Here is a 12,681-nt window from a genome sequence, read left to right as displayed (position 1 = left end):
CCAACCCAGCTTCACTACGAAAACATTAAGCCAGCTATCTTGGTTGAAGTTGGCTCAAACAATAACAGAACAGTTGGGCATTATAAATGAACTGCTTGACAATCTATTACCAAAGGTGCCCTCACTAGCCGAGGCTTTTGGTTGTCGAAAAAATCAAACTTAAAAGTTATAACACCTATTAAAGTGTTTTTCCATTACGCATATACATAAAAGATTGTATACTCAAATAAATTGTAATGGTTAAACAATCAAACTTTGGTGTGTTTATTTGGTTCCTGGGTGTATATAGTACTTTTATATATTTTAAATTAATCTCTCACAATTCTGTACAATATTTTTTAGTACATGTAAGAAAAATTGTAGCAGCAACTCAGAGGAAGTGTCCTAATATTCGGATGTTAGCGCAGAAACAATTAACAAAAGAGATAAAACTTAATCGTAATCGTGATCTTAGTTCAGATCACCGTTGCATTGATAAATTATATATTTCGAAATCGTCGAAATGAAGGTAAACATGGACTTTGTTGACAGCATGAAGTATATTGTGACGATAGGCAAACCAACATTTGATAACCCAATCTACAAATTAAGACCAGAAACTTTTCTACGAATTTGTGTTGGCCTAATTATCGCTCAGAATTTGATGAGGATCCAGGTTCGGCCAAGCTTTCAACTGTCCCCGTACTCCCTTGAATCCCAATGTCAAGTGTAATGTGTGGTAGCACACATGCCTTTTCTACTTATTTATAAATAAAAGTTCAAATCGCCACTGAATTGTATTGTTGTCAAATGTAGTTCTGGGTGTGTATGTATCAGTTGATAAGCTGAGCTTAATCTCTGAAAATTCAGGGTCTTTCCAAAAACTCTACAAAACACGACTTGACTTTCCGGCAGCTTATTTAGTTTTTCAGTTTTATATTTGCGATGGCGAGAACTAGACCTCTTTTTTGGATCAGCAGCCTCCTGCTTTTCAGTGCAGTAATTGCGGTCGAAAAAAATACAGACAAAGCAAAGACCGATCCTAATAACTTATTACTTGACGAAATGCTTGGTTATATGGATGAAAGTGTGGATCCCTGTAAGAACTTTCGAAACTATTCAGCGAAGTATGTCCCAATCCTGTGGTCCCTGCAGTCACCAATCGTAAAATTTAAAAACCTTTTTGACGAACTTAAAGATAAAGATTTTCATGAAAATACCCTTGAGGGAAAAGTTAAGCGTTTCTACAATATCTGTCTAACGACTTATAAAAGTTTTGGATACTCAGATTTTGGGTTTGAAGAAAGAACTCTGCAGGAACTGGAGAATACACTTGGAGTGTCGGTAAGCAAATACCTTGAGGAAATCTACGGTCTGCCGATACCGCCGAGTGCTGAAGTCATCATATGGAGTTCGGAAGACATAAACAGGATAAAAACTCTTTCTGGCAATGTGGCTGCCTCAAAAACGATTAAATACCTGTTGTCTTCGGCAATAAGATTACCCACTCTTCAAAAGGAACAATACTGTGTTAGGTCTGTATACTATTATCTCAGGGCAGCCGCCAAACTTATCTACGAAGAACGTGTTTTGGGACCCGAAAAAGTGAGTTGGTACCAAACCCAGGTACAAAATATTTTCGAAGCGATTCGCCAACAACTTCAAATAAGACTGCAAAGGAACTCACTTAACTGGACGACATCGGAGATTTCAGATCTTCAGGAAAGTTTGAATAAAATCACTTTAAGTCTTAAAAATATTCCTGAGAACGTCAACCATCGAGACTACGTAACCGACTTCTACAAGGAACTTAACATTTCCAATGAAGACGACTTTGATTCTGCCCTTGCGAAGGCTTCGGAGTTCAAAAATCTTAAAAATTCTAGCAAATTAGACCAGAATTTGAATACTGTTAATGGAGTCCACAAAATTTTTGATCCTTACATTAAAACGCCCGATACGATCTTCGAAAATGAGACTCACGACATATTTAGGATGGCTCCACTTGGCTTCAATATAGCCCTATATATATTCGATTTTTACAAAGACAATATTTGTAGTCAACATAATGGTACCCTATTTAAAATGTTTGACGATCATCAGGTATTAACAATAGATCCATTCTGCTCGCAGAACTCCAAAAGTGAGGAATTATTGGCAGCGCAACAGATAACCGTCATCATCCTTAATTTGGTCCATGAAGCCTACTTTGCCCCGGGTTCACCGTTTAGTCAAGTCCAACCCAGCTTCACTACGAAAACATTAAGCCAGCTATCTTGGTTGAAGTTGGCTCAAACAATAACAGAACAATTGGGCATTATAAATGAGCTGCTTGACAATCTATTACCAAAGGTGCCCTCACTAGCCGAGGCTTTTGGTTGTCCAAAAAATCAAACTTAAAAGTTATAACACCTATTAAAGTGTTTCTTCACTATATGCATATACATAAAACGATTGTATACTCAAATAAATTGTAATGGTTAAACAATCAAACTTTGGTGGGTTTATTTGGTTCCTGGGTGTATATAGTACTTCTATATGGTTTAATTTACAGAATCTCACAATTCTGTACAATATTTTTTAGTACATGTAAGATAAGGGTATAGAGTATTGTAGCAGCGTGTTTGCCTACAATATCCTCCGCCTGCACACCTTATGCACGAGGACGTGGCACGTCGCTGCTCACGGAGTGGTTGGTTCTGGAAAGATCGTTGCGGTAAGTTGCTGCCCATAACGATCGGTAATCTTGTGAACGCCTCTGCAGCCGTAAAGTGAAGCAGGGTCGGATCAAGACCGGGTAGTGGCCACGATCGGTGACGATGGTGCTTTTGACTCTCCTCTTGTAAGCTGATAGCTTCAGCTATACCCTTGAATCCCAATATCAAGTACGACACATGCCTTATCTGAATTATTTTTAAATAAAAGGAAAAATCACCACTGAATTGTATTGTTTTTAAATGTTGTTCTGAGTGTGTATGTATCAGTTGATAAGCTGAGCTTAATCCCTGAATTTTTTTTCTCTTAAAAACTCTACATAATACGACTTTCTTTTCTGGCTGATTATTTGATTTTTCAGTTTTATATTTGCGATGGCGAGAACAAGACCTCTTTTTTGGATCAGCAGCCTCCTGCTTTTCAGTGCAGTTACTGCGGTCGAAAAGATTAAGGACAGGACCAGAACCGATCCCAATACCTTATTGCTTGACGAAATGCTTGGTTATATGGATGAAAGTGTCGATCCCTGTAAGAACTTTCGAAACTATTCAGCGAAGTATGTCCCCCCGAACTCACCAATCGCAAAAAATCAAAAACTATTTGACGAATTAAGGGATAATGATTTTGATGAGGTTAGCCTGGAGGGAAAGGTGAAGCGATTCTACAATATCTGTCTTAGTTATAAAAGCCAAAATTACTCAGAATTGGGGTATAAAGAAAGAACTCTGCAAGAACTGGAGAATACACTTGGAGTGCCAGTGAGAAAATACCTTAAGGAAATCTACGGTCTACCGAAACCGCCGAGTGCTGAAGTCATCATATGGAGTTCGGAAGACATAAACAGGATAAAAACTCTTTCTGGCAATGTGTCTGCCACACAAGAGATCAAATTTATATTGTCTGATACAATAATAAGACCAACATTTGAATGGGATCGCGACTGTGCGAGTTATGTGTACAAATATCTCAGGGAAGCCGCCAAACTTATCTACGAAGAACGTGTTTTAGGACCCGAAAAATTGAGTTGGTATCAAACGCAGGTAAAAAATATTTTTGAAGCGATTCGCCAACAATTTCAAATAAGACTGCAGAGGAACTCACTTAACTGGTCGACAACGGAGATTTCAGATCTTCAGGAAAGTTTGAATAAAATCACTTTAAGTCTTAAAAATATTCCTGAGAACGTCAACCATCGAGACTACGTAACCGACTTCTACAAGGAACTTAACTTTTCCATTGAAGACGACTTTCCTTCTGCCCTTGCGAAGGCTTCGGAGTTCAAATATCTTAAAAATTCTAGCAAATTAGACCAGAATTCTAATATTGTTAATGGAGGCCACAAAATCATTTTTGATTTTCATTACAGTCTAATGCCGGATTTACTTTTTCAAAATGAGACTCACGACATATTTAGGATGTCTCAACTAGGCTTTAATTTTGCTTATGGTATAATCGATTTTTACAGAGAAAATATTTGCAGTCAACATAATGGTACCCTATTTAAAATGTTTGACGATCATCAGGTACTAACAATAGATCTATTCTGCTCGCGGAACTCCGAAAGTGAGCAAGTATTGGGACTGAATCAGATGATCGTCATCCTCCTTAATTTGGTCCATGAAGCCTACTTTGCCCCGGGTTCACCGTTTAGTCAAGTCCAACCCAACTTCACTACGAAAACATTAAGCCAGCTATCTTGGTTGAAGTTGGCTCAAACAATAACAGAACAGTTGGGCATTATAAATGAGCTGCTTGACAATCTATTACCAAAGGTGCCCTCACTAGCCGAGGCTTTTGGTTGTCATAAAAATCTAACTTAAAAGTTATTACACCTATTAAAGTGTTTTTCCATTATATGCAAATACATAAAATGATTGTGACAAATAAATTTGGTGTTTTTATTTGGTTCTCGATTCCTGTAAAATAATTCAGAGTACATACATATATGTGCGAAAAGGACAAGATGAACGTGAAAGTGGACTTTGTAAACAGCAGCAGCTCAATCCACAAATTAAGGAACGTTGCCACAACCAAAGAGCTTTTCTACGAGTTTTATTCTCACGCAGAGTTGAGGATCGAGGTTCGGCCTGGCCATGTCTTCAACTGTCCCCGCACTCCCTTGAATCCCAATATCAAGTGCGATGTGTTAATGCACATGCCTTTTCAGAATTTGTTAAATAAAAGTTCAAATCCCCACTGAATTGTATTCAGTGAAATCAGTTGATAAGCTGAGCCTAATCACTAAAATCACTTTCAGGGTCTTTCTTCTCAAGAACTCTACAAAATACGACTGGCTGATTATTTGGTTTTTCAGTTTTATATTTGCGATGGCGAGAACTAGACCTCTTTTTTGGATCAGCAGCCTCCTGCTTTTCAGTGCAGTAACTGCGGTCGAAAAGGTTAAGGACAGTACCAGGACCGATCCAAATACCTTATTGCTTGACGAAATGCTTGGTTATATGGATGAAAGTGTGGATTCCTGCAAAAACTTTCGAAACTATTCAGCGAAGTATGTCCCCCAGAACTCACCAATCGCAAAAATGCAAAACCTTTTTGACGAACTAATGGATAATGATTTCGATGAGGTTAGCCTGGAGGGAAAAGTGAAGCGTTTCTACAATATCTGTCTAACGACTTATAAAAGTTTTGGATACTCAGATTTTGGGTTTGAAGAAAGAACTCTGCAGGAACTGGAGAATACACTTGGAGTGTCGGTGAGCAAAAGCCTTGAGAAAATTTACGGTCTGCCGATACCGCAGAGCACCAAAGTCATCATATGGAGTTCGAAAGACATAAACAGGATAAAAACTCTCTGGGGCCAAAAGGGTGCCACAAAAGAGATTAGATTTCTGTTAACCACGGCAATAAGAATACCCACTTTTGAAAGGGTTCGCCACTGTGGAAATCATATATACCATTACCTCAATTCAGCCGCCAAACTTATCTACGAAGAACGTTTTTTGGGACCCGAAAAAGTGAGTTGGTTCCAAACGCAGGCACAAAATATTTTCGAAGCGATTCGCCAACAACTTCAAATAAGACTACAAAGGAACTCACTTAACTGGTCGACATCGGAGATTTCCGATCTTCAGGAAAATTTGAAAAAATTCACGTTAAGTTTTGATAACATACCTGAGAAAGTCAATCATCGAGACTACGTAACCGACTTCTACAAGGAACTTAACTTTTCCATTGAAGACAACTATGATTCTGCCTTTGCGAAAGCTTTGGAGTTCAGAAATCATAAAAATGTTAGCAAAATCATCATTGATCCTTACATTGAAATGCCGGATTCGATTTTTGAAAATGAGACTCACGACATATTTAGGATGGGTCCACTAGGCTTTAATATAGCTTTACATATATTCAAAATTTACTGGAATAATATTTGCAGTCAACATAATGGTACCCTACTTAAAATGTTTGACGATCATCAGGTATTAACAATAGATCCATTCTGCTCGCAGAACTCCGAAAGTAAAATATTTGTGGCAGTGCAACAGATAGTCGTCATCCTCCTTAATTTGGTCCATGAAGCCTACTTTGCCCCGGGTTCACGTTTTAGTCACATCCAGCCCAGCTTCACTACGAAAACATTAAGTCAGCTATCTTGGTTGACGTTGGTCCAGAGTTCTGCTAAACAGTTGAATCTTCCAAATGAGTTTGAGTTTGATGAAATGACTAACAATTTCTTACCAAAGGTGCCCTCGTTTGCCAAGGCTTTCGATTGTTCAAAAAATCAAACATAAAAGTTATTACACCTATTAAAGGGTTTCTTTACTATATGCATATACATAAAATGATTGTGACAAATAAATTGTAATGTTTTTACAATCAAACTTTGGTGTGTTTACTTGGTTCCTGGGTATATATAGTGCTTTGATGTATTTCACTTTAATCTCCTTTTTGTTCTTATCAAAAATTTCTGAGAAACAATAACACATTGAAATCTTTCTGAAATATTTTATATATTTGGAAATCGCAGCTGCTGGAAATATGATAAGTGTGATGCCGATTGGAAATTTCTTGGTTAGCGATAAGAAAAAGCAGACGTAGTGGTCTGAGGTCCGACTGGTTATTTGCGCACTCAATTTAAGGCATTTGCAATGATTTAATTAATTGGCAGACCGTGTTCGAGGGCCACTTGGACTTACTCATTGCTGGCGCAAATAATGCAAATCGGAAGAGTAGAGTTCAAGTGCTCAGATGAGAGGTTATAGGAAGAAAGGGCTTTAGGGATGATGCAGGGGCCACCTCTGCCATCGATTTGAATGGCATTGGTATCAACTGAGGCGGATCAAACACGGTGGCGAACTAATTGTGCAGAAACTGCAGTTAAGCTGAGCTCAGCTCTCTCTCTCTCTCTCTGTGGTGAGTTGAAGAGCTGTCTACCGAATTTTAGATGCACTTAGGTTGGATTGAAATATATTTTAAAATCTAATTTACTACAAGTTTTACTTTTCTTCTAATAAATAAGCCGTTTTCCGACCTATTTTCTGTTGTTTTTTTTAATAAATTCTTAAATAACAATTTCATTTTGGTTTTGCTCTTTAACCAAATCTTAAAATGAAATAAAGTCTTGTCTAGTTTCTTTTCCTAGTGCAAGACTATATTTGGAAACCCTTCTGGGCAAAGGGTATGCTATATAGCACAAATGAAACCAAATGCACGCGGCTTGGCAGGACTTCAAGTGCCTCAACAAGTACCGAGTGTTGTTGCGTTTCAAACGGAGGGGGCCCGCGGGCAATATTTTCCATTTCCATTTAATTACGCGCCCAGTGGGCGGTGGGTAAATGTGGGTTGGTTGTGGTGGTAGGGATCCTTGTGTCCTTTGTAGTTGCATTTAATTGTGTTTCGCCTGCGCCATTTCGCTACAATAAATTGTTGCTCGCCCCGGACATTTTGACGGGTTGACTTGGCTCGCTCGCTTGTCAGTTTCCCATTTTCCATATTCCATTTGCCAGTCGTACTCCTCATCCGCTCCGTCGTCTTCCTGTCCCGGGGAGTCCTCTTCCTGCCTACGCCTCTCGCCCGACTTCCACTTTTCTGGTTTGAGTTTTGAGTTTGAAGTTGCCTGACCCAAAAACACATTTCATTTCTATGTATCCTTCTACTTTCACTCATCCACACTCGTATAGGAAATGGCAGGAGCAGGACGAAGAGGAGATGTTGGTAACTCGGTGCCACACTTTGGCATGCAGCGCAAGGCTCTTGCCGCTTCAATTGTTTCTTGTGGACCCATTTTATCTCGCTGATGCAGTCCGGGATAGGCAGGATTTCTTTATTTGAGTCAAGCCCCGGCCCAAGTGCTCCTGTAACATCGTATGTATGTGTGTTTCGTTGAGCCCATTCAGCCTGCAATCAACACAACGCATCCTGCAATTATCAACATCAGCCGCCTCCGAGGAGAGGTTCCTTCTCCATTAACCCTTTGACGGGTGTTCGGCCTCGAAGCGACACCGCATAACAGAAACCTTTTAAATCGCTTGGGGTTAAAGGGATTTTCCACCTAGCTTTTGCAACTGTTTCCGAGGTTTAAGTTCTTTGGGAGTTTTGAGACGCAAAAGTGTTAAGAATTCATAGTTAAAACTGAAATCCACGAGCTTCATTAAGATATAAGTTCTCCATCTCCAATAGCTTAAATCTCACCGATTCCCTTTTTGTGGCCACCAAATAAAGGTTAAGTTGGATTCCCTTAAAGTAAACACCGCTGCGGCTGTTGAGAGTCAAGTGGTTACTTCACTTTATGCATCCTTAATTGCTCGACTGGCAGTTGCGATACGAGAACACGTCCACGTCCTGTTCCCGTGACACTGATTTGAAAGAGTTGGTTGGTGGTGGTGGTTAGGGCATATGTGGTCGGAGAGAGGATGGCTGTTCTATCCGAAGGCGAAGGCAACTGGCCCACTTTGGCCCACGGCATGCCCAAGTGGAACGATTTGCCGCCTTGATAAAGTCAACACCGATTTGCATATGTTTGTATTTAACTCTTCTCACGATATTGATGACGACCTCAAATATTGGTTTTTGGAATATGTGTGGGGTAAATATTGGATAATTAAGAGTTATGCTCTCATTAACCTACTGAGGTCTTCGATGAATATTAGTATTCCATTGCCCTTAATATTATTATATTGCCTTAAAACATCCTGAGCTTAGGTTAAAGAGTTTAAGATACTGAATAAAAGCAATACTAAAATTCATAGCATACTTTTATGCCGTTCATATTAAAAGAACAGATTAAAAATAATTGTAATTTAGTCAATATTTATGAATAACTACTATTGGGTATTTAGACTATTTGATTTAAAATATTTATATATATTTTCCCAACCCTTTGACTCCCCTCCAATGGCTGAATTGATTTTCCAGACAAAATGGTTATCAAAGACCCATTACCACAATCGATGGCCCCAGGGGATCAATTCCCCGGCAACGCCAAAACTCTGACTGGGCGTAAAATTTCAACTTAAAGAGCACTCGAGTACATTTGTGCCACCAACCCGCCAATTCACCGATCCACCGAAACCCCCGCCAACCTGTCTATCTGTCGGTGGCCTCCTTGCCAGTTGGAGCAGCCCGCCGGATCCGGTGGACATCTGTCAGGGTGGAAAATTCAGCCAACTTGGCTGCCGGCGCTTAAGGAAATGCAAAAAAATATCTCAGAGAAAAAGAGAGGGGACAGAAATGAGGGTTTGGATGCTGGTGACATTCATTTCTTTGCCTCTGGCCAACGAGGCGTATGAGTAACGGATGCAAGACATGGCATTTTTAATGCTTTTGTTTTGCATTCGTTGTAATTAAGAAAACAACTTGATGCATAAATCCCAGAGGGGCGACGTTAACGGCGAAACCCCAAAATTGGCACCCAAGAGGAGTTTAAATTGCGTGAAGCGTTGGAATTATGCACGAGTGCAATTATGCACTTTTTTTATGTGTCTCCCCCAGGCATTGTGGCAATTGCAATGGTTTTTTATTGAGACTTACCAAAAGTGACGCCATTTGTCTGCTTCTCTTTGTCCTTGTCCTTATCCTTGTCGCACTTTTCGCCGCCCAACGGCTCCAGCTCGATGCCATCGGTGGTGGCCACTTTGTAATCTCGCTTCGACATATTGCCACAGCAGAAGCCACAACATAACATTCGGCCAATTTTGTAGGCTTGTGGTTTAAGTGGCGCCGTCTTGGATTCTTTTGCCACGGGGCACGATCTGCTTTGGGATTAAGATTGATCCTGGCTTGGTTCAAGGGCAGGATTGGAGGAGGATGGGTTTGGGATTTATGTCACTTCTCCTTCTGGTTCTCCACCAGCGATATGTTTGTCCAAAAAAGTGGTCGGTACAAAAGGGTTTTTCTTCGAGTGTAAACGGGTGTATGTGTAGAAGACTAGAAAGGTCGGTGAGTAGAGTTGATTGTTGTGTTTGATTTCGTTTTATCGGTCAAAAATTGGTCCAGTTCCTGGTGTTGATGTTGTGCTGGAATTAAATATATATAATAAAAGTTAAAAATAGTTCATAAATAAATAATATTCTTCAAATGTATCTCATTGAAAGATATCTGTGTCAGCCAAGCAAATACTTTTAAGAATCTGCAAGACAATAGTTACATCTTTTCTAGAGAATGTCTTTGCTCAATTCACTTGGCTGCACAAAAATTAATAAGAAATAAGAACACGCTTATATATATATTTGAAATGTAGCCAGCATTCAGTATTCTTCAACTTATTGTTAGACTGCAACTTCCGGTGACTTCTGGAGGAAAAAAAAAACAGCAAAGTGGAGCAGGAGATGGAGCCTGCAACTGATGTCGCCACTTGTGGGCGTGGGTGTCGGTGCCAGGACATTGTTGCAGAAGGCAAACAAAACGAAACTTTAATAAAAGCCCTCGCACTCCAAATACCCTCTCCACTCCGTCCTCCTTGCACTCCAGTGTCCTTTGTGGCATAGCAAAAAGGAGTAATAGAAGAAAAAAGGCGAGCTGCAACAATGACAATGTCGTGGACTAAAAAGCATTCGATAGCCTTAGGGCCAGGAATGCAAATGCACATCAAATGTGAGCTGTCCCAGAGGTTCGTTCGTGGGTGCTTTGGGGTGACTTGGTATCCTAGTCGACAGTAATTGCAAGAGGCATCCATCCAACGGGCTCAAAGCCAGCGAAGGAACCGCCTGGTCAGGGATTTGCAATCGGTCTCCCACCGTAAAAGTATCGAAGAGGTGCGCCAAAACAGTTCAATGCACGAGTACACTCAAAGAAATTATCTTTAGTTTTAATCTCTTCTAACATGTCGCTCTTTAATATTTCATGTTTTTAAAGTTCTTCTAAGTAGAGATTTGCTGACTATTACAATCTCTTAACTAAAAGTTAACCACAATTAAAATACTTAAGCCAGCGGCTAAAAAAGTTCCTCCCAAAAGGCAAAACAAAATATACACTTAGAATAAAAAGGACTTAAAATAAAAATAATTACTAATTAAGAGTTAAAATTAGCAAAAAGTGTAACAACATTAAAACAAAAATTAACTTTATTATTGACTAACTTAAAAGGAATTAATTTTAAATTTAACAAAACTTTATTTTTCTCTAAGTGTATACTTTCGTATAAGAGGTCTGAGGATTAGAACCCAGCACTAGACCCAGTTAAATCGAGCAGGGAAAACGCGCTTGCGGATGCGGATACAAATGCGGATCCGGAGACCGAGTGATGGCCACTCCATTTGATGGTTGGGGGCGGCGGCGGCACTTGAAACAAAAGTCGAGGCGGGGCCGGGCAATTGTGTTTGCTGTTGGTAAAACACACAACGTAATAAAGAACTATAGGAAGGGCGAACTCCGGCAAGCTACTAGTACTGGTACTGGTACTGGTACTGTTACTGGTAAATGGGGAACTGGACGGGCCCATAAACCTTTCAGCCATTTGAAGCACTTGCAACCATTGCTGGCCACAAAACGCTCCTACCGCTACCATTAGCAAATCCACCTCCATTCCGAGGGCCGGGCCCAACTCAAAAATAAACATGGCGCAACAAAGTAAAAGCACAAAGGACGAAAAAAAAAGGCAAAAAAGCCAAAATGAATAGAGCAAACAAAGAAATACATATGTATGTTGAAGGAAAATAAAGCGGCGATTTTCCTATACCCTAAATTATGCGGCAAGAGATTTTATCTACTCTGATTTTCTAGGGTGAAACATGAATGATAATAATAATTTCATAAGAGTTAAACTTTGGCCATCAACAAACTTTGTTTTCAATTGAACTTTTCTTGGTTATTTCAGAAAATGCTTTCATTACTTGGCTCATTTAGTTAAGCTTCAATCACGTGGAAATTATCTTGAAAACTTGGCCAATCATAGCAAAAGGGCATGACCTTTCTTTGTAGAATCTAATAAGCAAATTAAAAGGATAACTTAATGTGCTTGTACTATTACTTATGAGTATATTAAGTCATTAAAGTGATGTAGACATTGTATATTAAAGCTTTTAGAGGATTACTTATTAATAGTATGACATTTTACCCAGCACTTGATAGGCTCATTAAAAGTAATGTGTGGATAATAACCTTGAATATTTAATGAGTTTATGAAAAATTAATCCATAATTTGAAGTTTGTTAATAAATACTTATAATAAGTATCCCTTACTGAAAGCAATTTGGGAAAACTTTACGATTTATAAATAAAACTAATAGCAATTTTATAAATATTTAGACTTTAAGTAAAAGGAAACATCTTATGTGATTAGTCCAAAGCAAAGAATGTATAGTGAAAACAATTTTCAAACTTAATTAACAGAATAACTCAAAACTAAACTAAAGCACCCCGAAAAATGCAAAGGGTATACCGGAAAGGGGCAAGTTTGTTTGTTGGCCTGGGCCATAAAGTGGTCGAGATTAATGGCAAAATGGCGTCAGTTTGTTTTGTGATTCCTTTTTTTTGGCTTGTTGCGCTCGCTGCATACAAAGCAACCAAAAAAAAGAAAGGAGCGGCCAGGGA

General features: G+C 39.2%; 1 protein-coding gene across 1 annotated transcript in view; it reads right to left on the bottom strand.

The window, feature by feature from the left end:
• Positions 1-12,681, bottom strand: part of LOC108108844 (endoplasmic reticulum aminopeptidase 2) — a 32,558-nt gene that overhangs the window by 18,606 nt on the left and 1,271 nt on the right. The window contains exon 2 of the mRNA XM_017217053.2: positions 9,682-10,166. Within this exon, the coding sequence (XP_017072542.1) occupies positions 9,682-9,835 (154 nt within the window). The 5' untranslated portion in view covers positions 9,836-10,166. The remainder of the gene's footprint in view (positions 1-9,681; positions 10,167-12,681) is intronic.

This window comes from Drosophila eugracilis, unplaced genomic scaffold (genome assembly GCF_018153835.1).
Source record: "Drosophila eugracilis isolate 14026-0451.02 unplaced genomic scaffold, ASM1815383v1 contig_75, whole genome shotgun sequence".
Classification (NCBI taxonomy): Eukaryota; Metazoa; Arthropoda; class Insecta; order Diptera; family Drosophilidae; genus Drosophila; species Drosophila eugracilis.
The sequence above is the reverse complement of the archived record's forward strand: the minus strand, read 5'-3'. Positions and strand labels throughout refer to the sequence as shown.